The sequence below is a fragment of the Nematolebias whitei genome, chromosome 1 (assembly GCF_014905685.2).
Source record: "Nematolebias whitei isolate Nwh7 chromosome 1, NemWhi1, whole genome shotgun sequence".
NCBI classification, from domain to species: domain Eukaryota; kingdom Metazoa; phylum Chordata; class Actinopteri; order Cyprinodontiformes; family Rivulidae; genus Nematolebias; species Nematolebias whitei.
Window position 1 is genome coordinate 55414707 of NC_056498.1, and position 21234 is coordinate 55435940.

The following is a 21234-nucleotide window of genomic DNA, read 5'->3' on the forward strand; positions in this document are numbered from 1 at the left end:
TATATATATATATATATATATAGGAATTTATATTGGGCCTTTGATATTTTTAAACACACAAAGTTGTTCAAAGAATTCAACAACTCATTGGACTAATTATGTTGTCAGTGTGAGTGCTTGTGCAACAAAGGCTTGTTGTTAGTTCATCAGTTAGAGTTGATTAAAATAATCAAACATGTAATCATACATATTTTATTAGTCAAGTGTTTTTAAGCCAATTGCGGTCAATGCATTCCCCAAAGTGTGTTTTATTAGAAATCATACACAGTGACAATAAAAGGCTTGAGTAATCAGAAATATCTTTAAGAGACAAATGATAATGCCATAAACACACACATCAATTACCTGGCATTTATTTGAGGTGTCTGTGTTGGCATTACTATCTTTCAGAGCATGCCCGTCATTGCTCATTGTCAGTTTCACACCAGACATCCAGTGCAATAGCTTGTTAACTTTATCGCCATGCTCTCGCTTCTCCTCATCAACAGATCTCTAGAAGTAAAACAGGTCCAACAGAACTGTCAACTTTGCTTACAAAAATAAAATCTGAGGGTGTTTCATGTTAAAATGAACTATTCATACGGTCAAACAATAACTCAAGAGGAATAATCTGGCACTTGAAACACAACATTAAAATGAAAAGCAACATATAAATCAAAATGAAACAATCAGCAAAACCATACCAAAGAAAATTCTATCTGCAGGTTTTACTTGCATTTACACGTACATTTACATATGTTTATTGAAATGCCCAGAGATAATGAAATGCTGTTTTAGCTCCATAACCAAGGACTTTTGTAGCCTCAAGTAACCTCAACCCAGTGTGACAGTCAAAAATGCTTCTTTCGAGCGCCTCTTTGAATGTGATTTTTCTCTTGGTCTTTGGACAGGTGATGCTTTTAGTGTGAAGCTTCTCATCTTTGAGCATGGCAGCTGTAACTTTGTCAACAAGGCCACTTTGAATGACTTCTTCAAGCGAGACTCTATCACGAGTACTAGGATTTATTATCCCACCAGTCAAGAGCTGGAACTCAATACAGCGAAACCCCACATCCTTTGGGAGAAGATTTTCCTCAACAGCCTCAAATACTGACAAAATCTTCCCAGTCTTAGGATGAGCAATGCCATTGAATGCCTCCTCAAACAGCTGGAGCTGCTGTTTCACTGCTTCATCTACAAGGCCTCTTTTAAGAGCCTCCAGGAGGGTAACTTTCTCCCCAGATGAGGGGTCGCAAATACCTCCAGTACATGCCTGTGATTCTAGGAGTTGTAAAGCCGTAACTCTATCAGTAAACCCCTGCTGGAAGCCTTGAAAAACTGAGAGTCTCTTCTTCCGAGTAATGTCCCAGAGACCAGCAATGGTGCTGTTAACATCTTCCACAACAACCCTTCTTGAAAATATGATGTCTGTAACCTCATAGATACTTAGAAGACCACTTTTATAGCTTTCAAGCTCAGACGCTTCAAGAAACCTCTGACTCAAAGCAGATTCTAGACAAAGCTGTCGGCCACTTCTGGCATCAGTGATAATGTGACGTGAGCTTCCATCGGGGTCAACTTTTGAGATTTCCTGCCATTCGCTTTCCTGCTGTGAGAGAAACAGATACATTTTCTTGTCAATGTGTTGCCCCTTGCACGCTTCATAGACGGACATTTCAGCACCACAGTTGCTGTTGACAACAGACACTCGGTGGGGGGTCACGGGAGACGTGTTTGTTAGATGCCTTTCTCCAAATGGGATGAGAAACACACCGCCATCAAGATCATACAAGCTTGTTTTTAGTATTTCCTGGTAGTATGCCTTTTGTCCTGTGTCGGGGTTGTGGAAACCCTTTGGGTTGCTCACTGGATCATACAAACTTTGCAGAATCTCTTTGTTCAAAAGGCCACTATTTACAGCAACAAAAGCTGGAACTCTGACACCTGTCTCCGGGTGAATTAAACCTCCAGTAGCAATCTGGACTTCAAGGATCTTCTTGGCTTTAGATCTATCAAGAATCCTCTCCTCCATTGCCTGAAACACAGTCAGCTTTTTGCCCTTATAGTTGTAGCCACTAACAGCTTTCTCCGCCTCTAACAGTTTATCTTTCATACCTATATCTATGATTCGTCTCTCCAGAGCCTTGGCAACTGAGAGCATTTCACCTGTGGCCAGATCTACGAGACTCCCTGTTGCAGCCTGAGCTTCGAGAAACTCAAGAGCATATGTCTTTGCAAGGAAGCCCTTTTCAGCAGCTTCTAGGAAGGATATTTTCTTCTTACTTGACTCCACATAAACTCCAGCGATTGTAGTTGGTTTGCCTGTCAGTTGTTGAGCCAGTGATGCCTGCAGCTGCTCAACGGTGATGAGCCTCATGTCCAACTTTTGTAAAACCTCGTCATCCAAGAGCTTACACTTGATCAAGTACTGAATGTTTGCACCCCCGTCAGATTCTCTGAGCTTTTGGGAGTTTATCAGTGTTCCACCAAAGTTTGCTGTGCTCTTTTCGGATGTGTTTACGGTTTCAAGAGTTTCTCTGATTTGATTTGTTTTTGTCTTGCTGACATTAATTTCACTCAGCTGTTTGTCTGTTAGCCCACACAGAGCCATGTATCCGTGTGTTGTGACAGAGCTGGGGAAATTAGACAAGACACTGCTCTTGTGAGTGACATGTTGGGTATCTTTTGGTTGAATGGTGGACATTTCTTCTTTGACTTGTCTGAGTCCTTCAAGAATGCTGCTTCGCTCCATTGTTTCCATCTGTGGGTACGACATTGGACAAACTTTTAAGTAATTAAAATCTAGCGTCCACTGGTACAACTGTAACGACAGCTCAGACAATCATACAATCTATTATAATATGCTACAGTAGTGCCAATAGCTTCCATACCTCTTTTGTTTTAAGAGTTTCTTCCTCCTTGCTGTATTTCACACCTTTAATGAAAGATGTCATGGGGTCTGCCTTCAACACATCAGCTTTGCCATTTGTCACAGACTGATGACTGGTTTTCACTGCGTCCACTTTGACTGCTGAGAGTGTTTCCTGAAGACTTTTCACTTCTCTTACGTACATCTCTGTTTGCTCGCGTAAACTTCTAGCTTCATTTTCTTTCAGAGTCAGTTTCCGCTCACTGTCTGCTAGCAGCCTTTCAAACTTTGCTTTCTCCACTGACTGTTGATTGCAAAGGCTTTGCAGGGAACTGATTTTTGAGATGAGTTTGACCTTTTCTTCCTCCAGATGGACAATTTCTGTCTTTGCTTTGGACAACTCTTGCACAAGCTTTGCTCTTTCCTGCTGCAGTTCTGTTTGTATCTGCAGCTCTCGGTCCATTTGTTGCTTTGATTCCACTGTGGTTTGATGCACGGTTTGAATCAGTTTCGTGTCCTGCTTCAAATACGTGTTGAGCATCCCTGTTAATTCTGGCTGGCTGTCTTTTGTGATCCCAGACTGCAGCAAAATCACTTTTTTCTCAATTTCGCTTTGTATAAGCGACAACTGATTCTCGTAGCCCTCTTTCTGGAGTTCCAGTTTCCTCTTCAGCTCCTCCAGCATCTTCTTACAATTGTCCAGCTGTTCCTCCATCTGTTTGGACCTCAACTGCAGAGCAGAGTTTTCTTTTTGTTTCCGCTCAGCATCAGTTTGTTCACGTTGCAGCTTGTCTTTCAGCATCCTGACTTCAGTTCCCAGTGAGATGGTTTTCTCCAGCGTCTCAGATTTCTCCCTCTTCAGGATTGTATTCTCGTGTTGCAGATTTGAGCGAGATCTGTCAGAACTGGACGTCATTTCTTTGATGGTTAAGCTATTTTTCTGAAGCTCGGCCTCTAGTGCTGTGATTTTGGATTCCTTTAATTTCCTTTCTTTGGTCTCTTGAGCCAATTCATCATTCGCCTTTTGCAGAGAAGAACTAAGCTCAAACAATCTAACGTTCAGGTTTTCTATTTTTTTCTGGGCTGCTGTCTTGTCATTCTGAAGTGTATTTATATCTTGCTTTAGGTTTTCTATCATTTTCTCTGAGCTGCTTGCTATTCCCTTAAAACTGTGCTTGTGCTTGAAAAGCTCATCTTCTAATGCTTTGATTTTCCCAATATGATTTAGGTTCACACCAGATTCTTTTTGCAGCTCTGCGTGTTTTTTCTGTAGCATCTCATTTAAACTGTCGATTTCGGCTTTTTGCACGTGGACTTTTTGATTCACTAAACTTTTTTCAGCAAACAGCGACTTCAGCTCTGATTTCAGAGTTGCAATTTCTTCCTCATAACTGGCAACCTGTGAACTGAGGGTTTTAGTTTTTTGCTGGACATCTGCCATTTTCTTCGCCTCTTCACTGAATTCTTGCAGTTTCATCTGGAGCTCGTACGTAGTTTGGGATTTTTTGTTTAGTTCATCCTCAATAATCCTAATCTGTGATTTAGTGCCCTCTACTTGAGATTTATAGATTTTAATCTGCTGGTCTTTGCTCTCAGTTTCCATCAACACCTGATCAAGTTTAGCCTTTGTGTTTTTTAGATTCTGCTCCATTTCTAAACTGTTCTGTTTTAGCTCGTTTATTTTTCTTTGCAGCTGAGAAGCATCGATTTCACTTTTCTGAAGCTCTGCCTCCAGGTTTTTGCATTTGAGCTGCAGCGCCTGTTCCGATTTCATAATTACCATGCATTCTTCCTTGGATGTTTGAAGCTGTTGCTTCCAACTCTCAACCTCTCTCTTTAAAGACTTGATTTTTTGATCAGAAAGTAATCTCACTTTTTCCATTGACTCAGTTTGGATCTGAAGGCCTCTAATATCACTGCCAGAGGAGACGTTCATCCTCGTCAGCTCGCTGCATTTAAGATTCAGCTGATCTATTACGACCTCTCTGGAAGCTACCTCTTCCTCTAAGTTGTTAATCTTGTAAGTGTTTTCCTGCTCAATGGAGCTTTTCTTCTGCAGCTCCCCTTGTGTGATCTTTAACTGCTCTTTAAGGCCTTCGATTTCAGTGCTCTGGAAAAAGGAGCTTTGTTCAAATGAGGACTTTGCTCTTTGGAGAGATCTGATTTCCTCCTGCAGGCTGATGATGGATTTTTTCAGGTTCAGTGTTTCCAGTTGAAGTTCCTTTGATTCCTTCCTCATGTGGGTCCTTTCACTTTCCATGTCCATCTGAAGTTTCTTCAATTTGTTGTTGCTGTCGTCCAAAAGCTTTTTATAGCTTTGAGCTTTCTCTTCGGCCATTTCTGCCTTTTTCTGGACCTGAACCAGTTCTTCCAGTTTTTGCTGCAGAACTTTAGCCACCCTGTCTGCAGAGGACTCCAGCTGAGCATCTGATTCTGGCTGGCTGTCAAATCTCATCCGCTGCAGATCCTTGTTTTTAGACTGGACTAGACCGTGTAACTCTGCCTCTGCATCACATTCAACTTCTTCCACATTTGCTATTTTCTCCTCGAGTTTCTTCTGAGTCAGAGACCATGTGACCTCTGACTGCTCAAATAAAAGTTTGGTGCACTTTAATTCCTGCTCAGTAGCAGCTTTGTCTTTGATAGCATTTTCTAATTTTGTGCGATACTGAATAACATCACGCTCGAGCTGCGACTTTTCAAAGTTTATATCACCAATGGTCTTTCTTTGTGTTTCTAGCTCTCCTTCCAGCTTTTCCACCTGCACTTGTTTTTCCATGAGCAAATCCTCCTGCTCCTGGATTTGTTGCTGAAGTTGTCTAATCTCTGCTTCACCTCTGGCTTTTTGGAGTTCCATGCTTTCTGTCCACTTTGCATTCTCTGCTCTTTCAAAAGCCTTTCTGTTCTATAATGTAAAACAATGGGTCATTCACTATTCACAGAGATTCACTATTAAATTGAAATTGTAAAAAAAAATGATAATAATAAAATAAATTGAAGCAATCTCTCCAAGTGTTTGATTCAATATAAAATCAAACTGAAAGCATTACATCATATAAAATGTTAGATTATTTAAAATTTAAAAGCCTTTTTATTAAATCGTTACACTAAAAATGGCAGCTTCTGCTAAATGCAAATGTTAGTAATTAAAAAAAATTAACCAACTCTCAGAGATTTTTTTTCTTCATGCTAGAAGAAAAAATAAAAAAAGATCTGTTAAAGAATAAATAAACTTTCTCCAACCAATGCCAGCAAGATGTGCCAGGACATGCAGCCATGCACTGTTTTTCGGCATTTTATTTGCTTCTTTTGCACAATGAAGCAAACTGTTTTCACCCCGATGAGCTGCTGAGTCAACAAGTCAAAGCCACAAATAGTAAAAATACCAGCAAAGCTTGTTAATGTTGGTGCAAAAGAGACCTGAAAATCATGCAAATATTTTAACGGAACATGGAATCAGAACCTAAAGAGACATTTAAAGCCCCAAAAGCTAAACAGGAAATCATGAAATGTTACCTCCTCGTCTTCTGTTCTCCTCAGTGTTTCACTGGCAAACTTTACGTACTGGGTCATTAGAGTCACAAGAGCTGTGTAACGGGTTCGGAGATCCATAAACTGTAATAAATAAATAAAAAACAGACAGATGTGCTGTTGTGTAAGACTTGTTGAAACAGAATATTTTTTCTTTATGAACCAAGTTAGAATAGAGTTTTACCTCCTGTTGAATCGCATCAGAAGAGCTCTGGATCCTCCGCTTCTTGAGAGGAGATTTGTGCTGGGAGTCGACCATCGCCCTGAATGTCATCAGCTGAAGTTCATAATCCTAAAGGAAATTTAAAGACATTTTTAAATCAACTTTCTTCAAATCAAAAACATATCTTTTAAAATTTAGTTTAGCTCTGAACATCTTCTAAGGAACACAAGAGCATTTTTATCAAAACACATCCTGCAAATACCAACAGAATATAGCTGATTTATTTACACATATTACTGTAATTTCTGGACTATTGAGCACACCTGAATATAAACTGCATCCACTAAGTTTAAAAAGAAAATTAAAATTGTACATAAATAGGCCGCACTTGTCTATAAGCCGCGTTGTCTGTAAGCCACATTGTAACATGAGATATTTACACATAAATATTTTTGTATTTAGCCTTCAAAAAATGTTGAAATCACTGGCAAATAAACATAAAACTCTCAACTTTGTCACTTGAAGGCTAAGCACAAATAAAAGGTGAACATTATTATTATTATTATTATCATTATAATATCGTGATAAATGTTTTGGCCATATCGTCCAGCCCTAATGGTCTTAGAAAAATTTTAAAAAGGGTCAGATAATTAGCTAAAATTAATTACCTTAATAGCAGAACAGTATTGCTCTGAATACTTTTGACACTCGTCAATCCTGCTCTGTTTTTGTTCAATTTCAGCAACGAGAACCTAAAAGTAAAACACAAACAGAATCAGTACTTTTCAGTCTTTGACTTGGTGTGAGGGCGTTCGGTTCTGTTTTACCTTTTGTTTGTTTAACAGCTCAGCAAGAGCTTTGCTGTCATCAGGTTTGTTTTCTTGAGCCTTCAGCTGCACCGTTTCCAGTTCTCTGATCCATTCGTCCAGACTCGAGTAGGAGTCTCTGTAGTGCTTCAGAGACTTGCTGATGCCCTCCAGATCCCGAAGTCTGACATTGATAAAGAAATTGCAATAAACTTATAGTTTGCATGAACCTGCTGTATTGGGTGGAATAAAACAAACGCCGAACAAACCTGCCATCAATCTGTACGTGAATGTTCTGCCATCTCTCACTCAGCTGATCCGCCTTCTCTTTGTGCCAGTCCAGATCAAAGTCCCGCTCATTGTGGGCCTTAAACATGCGATCGCTGATGACGCGAGCTTTCTGCAGTTCATCCTCCATGTCGTGGAACACCTCCTGTCTTTCGTCAATCTCTGTCCGCCATTGCTGGGAACAAAAGATGGTTACTCACTTAAATACAAACAGTATTAATACTGACAACCTGTTTTAATGAAAAACAATGTTTTACCTTAAGTGTTGAAATGATGCTTTCAATGGATTTGACGTCAGAGCTCGTGGCCTCTTCTTCATAAAGTTTGGACTCGTAGGTTTTAACAAGAGCCTCTGCACTCTGACTGTGCTTCACAACTAGACTCACTGCTTTTAGTCTGCAAAAACAAGAGCATTACTTCACTTCTAACACTTTTTCTTCCTCTGAATTACTTTGAGACACCGTAAAGACGCTTACTTGTCCAAATAAATGGAGGACATGGAGTACACTTGGTTCATGCTTTGAAGGAGGACAGAGAGCTCGGAGGAAAGTGTCGACGCAGACGGAGAAGCTGCTGCCTGTCGGAGGAACACCTCACACTTCTCCTTCAGGACATCCAGATCATCCTTCATCCTCTCCAACTCATCTGTCTTCCTCTGTAAAGTGGCAATTAAAAAGTATGGTTAAATTACTAACCATCAGATAACTTTGCATATTTGTAGAACAAGAAATACTCCGCTGCGTACCTCATGCTCAGTGATGCGATGCAGACTCTGCTCCAAGTCGTCTCTTTCCAGCGGAGTGCGGATTTGTCTGATCAGGTGTTCTTCATGGCCTTCCAGGTGCATGCGGAAGTTGCGGATTTCGGATATGTAATGATTGTACACTGACTCCTCGTGTTCCTCTGTTTATCACAAAAACATAGCAAAATATAACATCTGTTTGATGGAGAGCACGTGATCAAAACAAATGTCCTGTGTGAATTTCACCTCTAGGTGGCAGCATCATCACAGTAAGGTCAAAAAAAAGAGCTGATGCAATACAGAAAAAAAATATCATAGCTCCTCTTGTGTTCTTATTGTTCAGTCATAAACAAGTTAAGAAAATTAAAATTATATATATATATAATTAATATTAATATAATATGTGGAGTTCCTCAGGGCTCTGTGTTGGGACAAAAGTTGTTTATTTTGTATGTGAATGATCTGGTTGATGTGTCAGGGCTTTTGAAGTGTGTTTTATTTGTAGATGATACCACTTTTTTTTTTTTGTTCGGGTGAAGATACTGAACAGATGTTAGAGATGACACAGGCAAAATTCATAAAAATACAAACTTGGTTCCAAATTAATAAGTTACTAAATTTGGGAAAGAAAAAAAAACTACATGATATTTAGTAATTGAAAGAAAATTATCAAAGTCCCATTTAAAATTGACAGTATTGAAATTCATAGAGTTAATGAAATAACATTTTTGTAAGAATTTTCTTCTTTCTGCACCCTTTTCATTCAATGTTTTCTTTTCTTTTTGATGAATTTGTTTGGTTTCTTTTTTAAATGAACAAATAAATCAATTAATTAATTAATATATAAGCTGAGACATTTTTAAGGAAATGTAGGAAGGAGTGGAGCGCAGAAGCACGACTAAAAAAAATTGTGTTTTATTCCTTTTTTCAGTTAAAACTCATAACTGAATTGCTCATTAAAACAGGAATGATTTTAATTTGCAGCAAAACCAATGATTTTTTTTTATTAACTGCTCTCAATTCAGCAAGAAAAATACATACAATTCCTAAAGGTATTAACTTTAGGCTGAAAAAGGCTTAAAGTGCCATGTGTTCCTTCTGCTGGGTTGTGTTCCAGCAGCTTCTTATTTAGAAGGAGAGGGAAGGAATTAAGAGTTTTGCCTCTTTCTGCAGATCGCAGCAGTTCCTGGTAATATTCCTTGCAGGCCGCCACGTCTCTCTCTAGCTGAGCACAGTCTGCCATTGTGAACACCTCTGATTCCTCGCTGTCCTCCAGGAACTCAGCCAAATGGGTCTGCAGATTGCTCAAAACCTGCTGATGCTCACCTGGCAACATCGTCTTTATCTGCAGTTGTAACAGGAACAAAAGCGGAGAACAAATATGCTCTTAGTGTTCTTGGTCCGAAACTATCAGGCTGATTATCACAAATGATTATTAAATGTTTGAAAGAGGAAGCCAAACAATAAACATACAGAGGCCACATTCCAGTTGCGGATGGCACGTATGTCAGCCATGAGGTAATGCCAGGACGCCACACTCTTCATGTTAATGTGAGAGCGGTGCCACAGTGCCAGGACATTTTGGTACAACTGCTCAGTCCTAGAAGAAAACGTGAAACGTTTAAGTAAAGTAGAACCCAAAGTAAAAAGTGCAGTGAAGGAAATTCAAGAAAGAAAAGTGAATTCCAGCATCCTTCTCACCTGGCAGCCATGTCAACAGCCTCTTTGTTAGGTGGAGGCGCAGTGAAGCACACAGAGGGCACCATGGCCTCGTTCCCTGCTGGGTTGATAACTTTCCACTTGGCTCGATGACAGTTATTGGCCAGCACACACTCATCATCTTTATAAATGGTAATCTGAAAGAATTATGACAATCCCGGGTTAGATTTCCTCTAAAATCTTCAAAAAGTGTGCTGTAAAATGGCATGAATACTTTTGTACCTCTATTTGCCGATAATCACAGATCGCTTTGACCGGGATGGAGGATCTGAGGGGAGTTTCCGGGTTCCTGGGCTTCAGCTGCACAATGTTTTTGGCCCTGCCCACTAACCCTGCGACAGCGCTGCGGTACTGAAGAAGCTGCTCTTTCTCATCCTGAACACACACCCAAAATGCATGCACGTTTGTAACTACATCTGCACATGGGCACACACATCGCAGCTTTGAGTTAGTTTACCATGGACTCCTGGATGAGATCCTCCAACCTGTGCAGGCTGCTTGACCGATTACAGCTGAATTTCCTTTGAATGGAATCTTGGAGATTTTTAAGGTAGTCCATGGACTCTTTGGCATCACTAAAAAACTAGTCAGGTCAAAGAGAACGTGACGATTAGATATGAAACAAAACAAATGCATTTGTTGTACATATTGTAATAGATAGGAGCGCACCTCAAAATAAACAGCATTCTCTTTGAGATGCTGTTCTACGCATGAGCAGAGCTGTAAAATCCAACTCCACTGTGTCTGCATTGCAGCTTTGTACGCCTAAAATAAACAGAACAGAGTTGTAAAAGCTGAAAAAAACTCTTGCTCTAAACTATAACTGTCTCACAGGTAGCTGAGAAGTTCTTCAAGTAAAAGCTTATGGGACTTACTTCAATTGTTAGTCTGGCTGGGTGGTTCTTGAGCATGAGGCGCTCTGCCTTGTCCTGCACAGACTTGATGGCTTCCTCCTTTTCTTCCAGCTCCCTCATCAGGTCCTGCATAAAGACATTAAGCTGAGTATTTCTGGCTTTCCGCCATGGCACACAGCCGTTTACTGTGTCATATCACTTAATCTCATATCCTGCCTCACAGCTCAGAGCATGAAAGTAATAATTCAAGGCAGCATTCATGCACAAATCCCCTCGCTGGACTTATTTGTTATATATTAAAGAAAATACAAAAAACAGCATTGCTTAAAATAAAATCAATCAATAAATAAAAGGCAGAAATCTTTTTTTTATTAATCAAGATAGAAATAGCTTACTGCATGATAGTCTCTTTTCTTGGAGATGCTGTTGTTGCGATCGCTCCAGTCGAAGGCGACCTCCTCTTCCTCCTTCTCATTCAGCCAGATGAGCTCTTGAGTTGCATGTGACACAAAGTCATGAAGGCATTCCAGGTTGGTTTGCCGCTCCCTCGAACAGCTCTGAAAGAACGACATAGACCGTCAGACTAAAAGACAACCACAGTTTTTAATTTAAGAGTTAAGCTCAACAACATGCTTACCAACAGCCGTTCATACTGCCTTTCCAGTTTGTTCAGTTTATCCGAATAAGCCAGCTTAAGAGGCATGGTCATCTGAATCTGAGAAGATAAAAAGTTTTCTTTAATGTCTGCTGAAATGTTATTTTTCAGGCAACAGGTAAAGTCAAGCTATTTAAAAAAAATGTATTTGAAACGGGCTTACTTCACTCAGTTTGGCATCTTTAAGACTCATCTGGAATTCTTCAATCGCTCTGTGGACACTTTTGTGGTTGTCCAAATGCATTTCCACACTTAGCAAATCAGTTCCCCACTCTGAACGCTCTAGCTGCAACTTTAAACGTGAATTGAAATTTAAAAAAAATATCTTCGGCTCTCATGATTTAAAATAACATCTACAATTAAGAAAAAGAAAAAGATGGAGACAGCTTACCTGCATCTCTTCCACCCAGTTCAGGAGGTCCTGCACATATTTCATGTTAACCTCCTCCTCTGTCATGCTGGGGTCTGCCAGGGAGGACTTCAGTAAGGGCTTTCTGATCTGCATGTGTTTCAGATGCATGAGGTTACCCGGCTCCATGCCGCCACCATTTCCCATGTAGCTCTGTACCGAAGCAGGCTGCAGACTGGGGGTCAAGGCTGGGGTCAAGGATGGGGTTAGACACGTTGTAAGGCCAGAGGTGAAGGTGGACCCAGGGGCGCCTAAATCCCCTGAGGTGAGTGCAGGATTAATGGCTGGTGTCAGGCTTGCGTTGATGCTCTGGGAAAAGCCAGAGTTCAGGCTCTGTGTGATGCCTGAGATCATCATTTTGGTTTGCTCTGTTGTCAGGGTGCGACCTTTGCTGTACACGGAGGAGCACTCGGCTCGAAGGGCCAGAAGATCATCCCGGAGTCTGGATACCCTGTGACGAGGAGGTTGGCAGCATAAGATGATTCGATGCAAAATAAACATTTTCTTATCTGTGCAGGAGCATTTTATTTGCACCTTTGAACGAGCTGATCTGCAAATGGAAACTTCCCATCCAGAAGAATTTGGATGTCCACAACTTGCTGTCTGAGGATGTTCTCACACTCCAACAGGTAGCTCGCAACCTCAGCTTCATTTATGAACTGTATGCCAGACTCGAGACGCTTGGTGTCCTTAAAAGAGACAAAAACATTAACAACTCGGAGACTAATTGCATTTTCCATTACAGCGCTCATCAGAGTCTTGCACAAAACTCACCGACTGGAGGGCTGTTCTGGCCAAAGCCAGCTTGTCTTCTCCATGAACGCAGTCCCGCTGGACTCTGTTGGCAATTTGCTGCAACATCTCAAGCCTAAGGAAAAAATTAAGGAATAAATATCTGACGTATTTTGATGCTTTTCTTTCAGGCACATTATTAAAGCTGAACAAAGTAACTTCACCTTGATCCATAGGCGATGTTGTTATTAAGAAATACTGAGCTGTTAATTTGTAATGGCTCCATGAGGATGCTGTCACTGGAACCAAAACTGGTATTAAAGCTACTGTTGCTGACAGTCGAGATTCTGCTCAGGTATGCCATCTTACTTTACATTGTCAATAATTATGACTCTCATCAGCCGATCACTGACTAACTCTCACATGAGGGATTCTGTCTAGAATCTCAGCAGCCTGACATCAAGCATAAATGGACGCAGCTGACAGAGCAACGTTCATAGTGCTCATATTTATAGTATCACAGCCAGGTGAGGGGCGTGTAAGAATCCCATCCTGAAATATTACACTCTCCTTAGGGGATGAAAATCGAATAACAGGTTGAGACAAAGCACCTTCACAAAAAATTAAAAGGATTAAAAAAAAACAGAGCCAAGCTGCAAATAATTCCTAATTCCTTTTTCTGTCGCTCATCACCACACCCAGCACAGATGCTGTCAAAACACTGGAAGCAAGAGAGGATATGTAATATGGTCTAATCCACTGTAAACAGAGCACTGAACAATGTATCCATAGAAATAAGATCTTTATCACAGACCATTGAAAACAAACCTATCAACGGAGCTCTGAAATAATTCAAAAAGCCACTGGTGCATACATAAGACACAAGTTTTTATTTACAGTACTAAATTAAAAATGACACGATTGTATTTGATGAGAAACTGAATAAGATTAGGTCAAACCAGAACTAGCATATGGACAATATCTGCAGAATGCCTTTAACATTGGATTTCTAGCAAGATGTTACAAAGAGTTTTCTCTTTGAGCACAAATATAGATAATGGCTTTTAGCCCTTTTGGAAAACAGATTTTTTTTAAAGTGTTCAGATAAAGAAACTACACACTCAAATATGGCTGCATTCAAGTATATTGAGGAAAAACTGACTGGAAAGATAAAAAAAAAAAAAAAAAAAACATTTGTGGGTATACTTGCATGCAGTACAAAGATAAATGTATCTCATATTTAGATGGTTGAGATAGTTATTTGAATAATAAGATGCAACGCTCAGGCAGTTAGCAACATCTAAAATACGATCATAAACGCAACAAAGGCCCCAACGGCTTTTAGTTGCTTACAATATGCAGTCACTTTAATAATTTAGTTGTTATGTGACCCTGTTTTACACATTCAGACTGCTGGCATCACCATTTAAACTTGATTTGATAAATATGAGGACTTCATCTCCAACTTTACAACTTCTGTTTTTGAAATAATAGTTTAACTTCTTTATCCACATATCTACTTTATATTTTGATTTTCTTTTTTTTTTTTTTTTTGTACTTTATTCTTTACAGAAACAAACAAGTCCTAAATAGGAAAAGAAAATGTTGTGGTTGTGGAACTTTTTTTCCTCATTTTAGTAAATTATGCTCAAAGATGTGTATTTTCTTGGTCCTGTTTAGTAAATCTTTATGCACCATTTGAGAGACCATGCTCTCAAATTTGCTAAATGACATAATTCTGTTAAGGATCAAACAAGTTAGACAGATTCTGACTTCACAGACTCATTACTTTGTGAACAAACTTGAATTCTAATAGGTCATGCTCTGAGCTGGACAATTATTGTCTGTGTCTGTGTGAGATATGTTATTGTGCATTTAAAAACTGAAGGCAAAAAGCAAAATCCAAGAAAGAAAACCAACCGTGAAACCAAACTTTCTGATACCTAATGTATTTTTCGGACTATAAGGTGCAATATCAATGAACGGGTCTGTTTTCATGCATAAGGTGCACCAGATTATAAGGCGCATTAAGCAAAATAAAACTGTCAAATAAGTTAAACTTTATTCAGCTCATTTACAATAACTCTGAACATTGTTCAGTTGTACCACATAAAATCGTTTCGAGGTCAGTAAGCATAACCAGAATTAATACATACGGCATACTGAATTATAAGATTCACTGTTGATTTTTGAGAAAATGAAAGGATTTTAAGTGTGCCTTATAGTCAAAAAAATAATAATAAAATACAGCAACTGTCCAAATGTGATTTTGATCATGCTACAGTTTAAACTAATGATGTCATTCAATATTATAGTCAAATTTGGAAATTCTTCGTCTGTCCCAAAACCTTCGTTTTGCAGCCAGGACTGATTTGTCTTCTGTTTATATTTATTTAGATTAATCCTTCATCTTCCAATGCCAACTTCACATTAAAACAAAACACCTGCTGCACATGGACACCTTTTACTGTTTATTATAAACCCCTGTGAACAACTTAAACTGAGATAACTGATTTCCCCCAACCTCTGTTTTTATTTCCAAACCTGGTGCTTGTTGGACTTTAAGCAATTTCACAAATTCCTGCCCTATTATTGTCAAATCATGCTGCAGTGAATCTGTGCATAACTTGTTTTATGGGGCCAAGATGGGGTAGAGGTAGGACAGCCGACTCGGGACCCGAAAGTCCCAGGCTTGATCCCCAGTCATTCCCACATGGCGTGGTGTCTGAGCAAGACACCCCTAATTGCTCCCCCGGCGCTTACATAGCTTCCCACTGCTCCACCTGGGTGTATCCCATGTGCAATGGGTTAAATGCAGAGAACCAACTTTGCCATTGTATGGGAACATACAATAATGACAACACATGGCACTTTACTTTATTATTATTATCTTCATATGATTTGCACAACTGAGCTAAATCATCCAGTAAGGAGATTTCTGTCTATCTCACCTTAACATCCAACAGAACCCTTGGTATCTGATGTCAGTAAAGACATTAAAAAGCTTGTAATACAATATGAGTGCACTCTGCCAGTAAAAAACAACCTCAGAGGCTATCATGCTGACATGTGTGTATTTAGTAAAAAAAAAAAAAAGTGAATGAAGTAGCACATTTGCTAAATGCTGCGTAACATCAAATAGTTATATTATGCCACTTACAGTATCTCCAAACTGCAATTTTTGACTTCTGAGCAAACCATGAGGTTTGAAATTAAATTCCTTACTGAGGCTTTAAAGACTAGACTTTTAATAAATCATAATGAGACAGGTCAGAAAAAGTGCTGAAGCCTACAGTGCACATCCACATACCTTTCCACTTCTGGCCGCAGGCTCTTTTCTCTTTCCAGCATAGCAACAATCAATTTACCCCATTCCTTCTCCACATCGTTCGGATGATGACCGGGGGGCAACTGAATACGTCCAAACTCGATCCACATCTGTTCAGATAAACACCAAACATGTACTTTTTATCCCTGCAGTAAATGGCGACATAAAACTGCAACAATACATGTTTTTGCTTTGTTTACCTCGAGCATTTTGTAGAGGTTTTTTATTTTTGTTTTCTCATTTTCTTTAAGTGGGATTTCACGTTCTTTAAATTGCTGGTATTGTTTATAAAGTGCCTGGGGAAAAAAAGGGCAGAACAAATAACAGAGACATTAATTTGCTGTACATGTTTTTATAGTTCAAAAGGCGGCTCTAAGAACTTGACTAAACTCTAACCTTGTCTAGAAAACGGAAAGACAAATTTATCTCGACCATTACAAGATATTGATTTCTTACAGCTAATGGATGGTTGCTGCTCTCTTGTGTTGATCAATTTCGCCTCCAGTCTCAATTTCAGGAGACAGAGAAACCATTTGAAATAGAGAAATAACCTTTAATGGTTCCAAGTGTTGGACTTTCTAAACTCAAACAGCTCAACTACCGGTAATAGGTGTGGAATAAAGGCAAATGTTAATAACAAAGATCTACAAAATGATACGGTGGCCGTGAGGCGTAAATTAACATTTCAAAAAACAGAATTACATTTCACAAAACACAACAAAAACAAACAAACAAACAAAAAAAAACCACAACATTTCAAAACACAGAATTACATTTGGAAAAAACAGAATTACATTTGAAAAAATTGAATTACATTTGAAAAAACAGAATTGCATTAAGCCAAAGCGGAAGTGGCCAAAGCGGAAGTGGCCGGAATTGAATTTGAAAAAATTGACTTACATTTTTAAAAAAAAAACTTACATTTGAAAAAACAGAATTACATTAAGCCAAAGCGGAAGTGGCCAAAGCAGAAGTGGCTGGAATCACATTTGAAAAAACGAAATTACATTTGAAAAAAAACGGAATTAGATGAAGCAAAACCGGAAGTTGTGGTGGTTGTTCTTAGTGTGTGTGTTTTTTTTTTTTACTTTGTTATTTATTATGGGGTTTTGTTTGTTTGTTTGTTTGTTTTTTTCTAATGTAATTTTGTTTTTCAAATGTAATTTTACTTTTTCAAATGTAATTCCATTTTTTCTAAATATGATTCCAGCCACTTCCGCTTTGGCCACTTCCGCTTTTTTAAAATGTAATTCCTTTAAAAAATAAAAAAAAGTGATTCCAGCCACTTCCGCCTTGGCCTTATGTAATTCTGTTTTTTCAAATGAAATTCCGTTTTTTTCAAATGTTGTTGTGTTTTTGTTGTTTTTGTTGTGTGGTTTTTTTTAATGGCATGTAAGCAAACCTTTAGTTCCATGGGGTTGTTGGGGAAAGATCTGTCTGACATCACGGCCACGTTGTGCTTGATCCATTGGCTGAGGTATTTGATCATGTTCTGGTACTCCACCCATTTGATATCAACATCCTGATAAAAGCCAAAGAATCATCAGCAGAAAGTCAGCAGTTTCACTGAATCAAGCCCCTTGTGTGCTGGTCACTTTAAACTTACATTAGGACTTATGCCATCAACGCCATCAGGTACTTTGGGGAAGGCGTCATATAGCGTTGAGACATATGTGATCACAGATTTCTCATCGGGAGACTGAACATCAACATCTAATGAGGAAAATAAAAACCAACAAACAACCATTGGTTACGGCTATATGGAATAGAAAGTACCGTATTCTCCGGACTATAAGTCACACTTTTTTCATCGCTTGGCCAGTCCTGCAACTTATACTTTTTTTTCCCTATTCATGAGGCAATTTTTGACTGACGCGTTAAATGTTCATTCATACTGACATGAGCCAAAGAGTGAACATTACCATTTGCAGCCGCGAGAGGGCCCTCTATGTTTTTGACAACTATATGTTGTTCCTCTACCACTAACACCCACACCCCAAGCATTCGCTTACAGACAATTGAGAAAAACTTCATGAAAGTAAAATGCCACCAAAAGTGATGTGGAATGAGATTGGTGAATTTACCGGTAACTTGCCTGTCAGACTCGTTAGCTTGTTATATTCAATTCAATTCAATTCAAAAATACTTTATTAATCCCAAGGGGAAATTATTCGTTGTTGTAACTCGTTATCCTCATTTCATTAAGAGATGTTATAGATACTGATGGCTGTAGACAGGAAGGATCTCTTGTAAAGGTCCATCCCACAGTGGATCCTAAGAAACTGGTTGCAGATGCTGTCCGATCCGTTCACCCAGACTCGGCTGGTCTCTCGGTTCCCCTGGGCTGTAGGATCGCCCGAATGCTGGGCAGAACTCCTCCCAAAGCGATGGCCACTCCTTCCAGCAGTCTGCTGAGCTTCGCGTCACTGCGGACAGCCAACTGTAGGTGTCGAGGGACGATCCTGTCCTTCCGCTGCCATGAGCCGTGTTTCCTGCTAGTTCCAGGATCTCAGTGGTCAGACACTCGAGCACAGCTGGCAGGTAGATGAGAATGCGTCCACAGAACATCCTTTTCAACTCATTTGAGATTTGGGGCTGTAGTTGAGATATTATTTGAGCTTTTGAGATGTTAATCAGCTGCTGTTGGTTGTAGAAAACTGCCTTGTTGCCATGGTTACGCATCATATAAAATGTCCAAAACTAAAAAAAGTTTCAGTAAAAATCCTTCCAGCTGCACAGCATCTGATACCAGAGGAAACAATCATCCAAAAAAATGTGATTTACATCCAGAAAAAGAGGAATTACAGTTTCCAAAAACAAAATCTCAGAATGAAAGTAACAGAGCTGCTCCAACATGCAGCCACCTCGAGCGACGCAATATGTGTGTTATTGTTATTTCAGACTAAATGTCTGCTCTTGCATTTTGTGAAATACATTTCTAAATAAATGCAACTTATACTCCGAAGTGACTTATATATTGTTTGTTTTCCTCTTCATGAGGCATTTTTTGACTAATGCGACATACACTCTGGAGCGACTTATAGTCCGAAAAATACGGTACATGTTCTTTGAGTGCTAATGACTTATAAATCAGAAAAAAACTAAATCAGGTCTTATATTTAGGTAAACAACACTTTAGATGAACAACATGTGATATTTTATACTCTATACTTCCTGATAAGTCAGACCTTTAGAACTGAAAGTGGGTGCACTTTCTTTTTCACATTAAACTCTGAGGAGTCTTTTCTCAAGATAAATTCCAAGCATGAGAATGTATAGCTCAAATGTGCTCAAGCCTTTACGGTGTTCTCAGAAGCAAATCGCACAAGACATCAGGTTCAGGTCTCACCCTCAGGGTCAAGCAGTCTGGCCACCCCCAACTGTTCAGCTACACTAAATGCTTGTTCCAAATTTGAGCGATTGGTCTGCCCCGACACGTGACTTATGTCAACCAAATCTGGTCTGCAACAGAAAGAAAAAGAGACGGTTCACATTAGATTCTGATTAGATACAACAATGGAGAAACAAGGTGTGTGGCCTGAAGATATTAAATCAAATTAAGAGCAAGAGCTTGATTAAATACTAAACGTGAACAGTGATGCTCTGTTAAAACAGTACCTGTATTTATGGATAATGGCATTGAACAGCCTGCCATCCCTCCAGGACGTTGTGAAGTTTTCACACCGCACACCTACATAACCATCTGTTATCTGTTTGGACCAGAGCAGAAGTCTCTCCTTGGCTGTCATGTCCTCAGACTCCCCTGTGACATGGATCTCTGAGATCTGTCGCAACATAAGCAAAACAAAGAAGGTATTTTGAAATAAGACGGAAAATGTAGTTAAAGTAGCTGGTTTAAAACCACAAAGAATGTTGCCCCTAAACTTCTGATGAATTTTAAACTGGCATTTCACCCTAATTGGACTGATTTTTCTCAACAAGCCTGTGGTCATATATGAAAAAATAAAGTTAGTTATTTAAGTTTAACCAGTTATTAAGACAGCAAATCAGCACAATAATGAAATAAATGCTTGTTTATATTTTATTATAGTTTTGCATCTTCGTCCCAATGAACATTATATAGATCCCAACAAACAAACCAATATATTATCTCTTGAAGAAGTCTGTTTTCTTTGTTAGTATTGTCTAAATAAAATTATACTAAAACACTCTGGTTTCGTTGTGATGATTTTAATTGAAGTTAGTCTTGGACATAATACTGTATTTGGGTTAGTATACAATTCACTCAGTTTAAATCTCTGATTTATTCTGCCTTGTTTAACTGTAATCTGCACTAATATGTTAAGAACTTTCTCACTGAATTCATTCTTAACGTCGTATATTGAAAGCTTTTTAAATGTTTTGTGACTGTGATAATTAACACAGTTACAGACTATTGAAACTTGATTATTGTTAATTATCTTTTCACCTTTAGATTTTTTTTTAACAATAACACTGATCCTACAACAATCTTTCATCATCACCTTTGAAAGAGTTCATAGTAAAGTATAAGTCATTTAAAAGCTGAGAAGCAGGCCTAAATGATCGCTACATCACGTCAAGCTCCAACTGTTGACTATTTGTTGAGCATTTTAATAAAATACTTTTGTTAGTGTTAATCGAATGTGGCACTTCAGATTTAAACATGTTATGACTGTGACCAGAATTGAAGTAATTAAAAAAGTGACTACAGGATTTGAGGTTTTTTTTTTCCGCATTCTGTTTTTTTTTTATTAATCAATTTATTTACTGTATTTATTTATTTATTTTGCATGGATAGTAAATACATTTTAGGTTTTCTTTCTGCCCTGTTTTCCCCCTGCATCTTTAATTTGCTTTTTACTTGCTCTACATATATCTTAAATATTATAACTTTTTTTTTGTTCTTTTTGCATTGCACTTGAATGCACTGAAACTCTTTGTTAAATGTATTTATTATTTTTTTATTTTATTTTCCCTAAAAATAAATAAATAAAATAAATTAATTTAAAAATGTTTAAATTACATTTGATCATACTTTGTGTGTTTTTTTTTTTACATTTTCCCAACCAAAGGCCAATTTTATTTCTTTCCCAACTGTTCCCCTATTCTAGAAAACTTGCCCAAATAAAAAATTGTGTCTGTCATCCCTCTACTGTTAAAACTACGGACTCTATATT

General features: G+C 38.7%; 1 protein-coding gene across 1 annotated transcript in view; it reads right to left on the minus strand.

The window, feature by feature from the left end:
• dst (dystonin) overlaps positions 1-21234 on the minus strand; it is a gene marked incomplete in the record, with an annotated part of 132113 nt that overhangs the window by 69960 nt on the left and 40919 nt on the right. The window contains 28 exon segments of the mRNA XM_037695034.1: positions 346-492; positions 6365-6463; positions 6564-6671; positions 7211-7294; positions 7370-7532; positions 7618-7811; positions 7894-8032; positions 8113-8291; positions 8382-8539; positions 9540-9723; positions 9852-9978; positions 10080-10234; positions 10320-10472; positions 10555-10680; positions 10767-10862; positions 10973-11077; positions 11347-11508; positions 11589-11666; positions 11770-11898; positions 11998-12466; positions 12550-12704; positions 12790-12883; positions 16058-16185; positions 16276-16371; positions 17478-17597; positions 17682-17788; positions 19425-19537; positions 19694-19860. Coding sequence (XP_037550962.1) covers positions 346-492; positions 6365-6463; positions 6564-6671; positions 7211-7294; positions 7370-7532; positions 7618-7811; positions 7894-8032; positions 8113-8291; positions 8382-8539; positions 9540-9723; positions 9852-9978; positions 10080-10234; positions 10320-10472; positions 10555-10680; positions 10767-10862; positions 10973-11077; positions 11347-11508; positions 11589-11666; positions 11770-11898; positions 11998-12466; positions 12550-12704; positions 12790-12883; positions 16058-16185; positions 16276-16371; positions 17478-17597; positions 17682-17788; positions 19425-19537; positions 19694-19860 — 4035 coding nt within the window.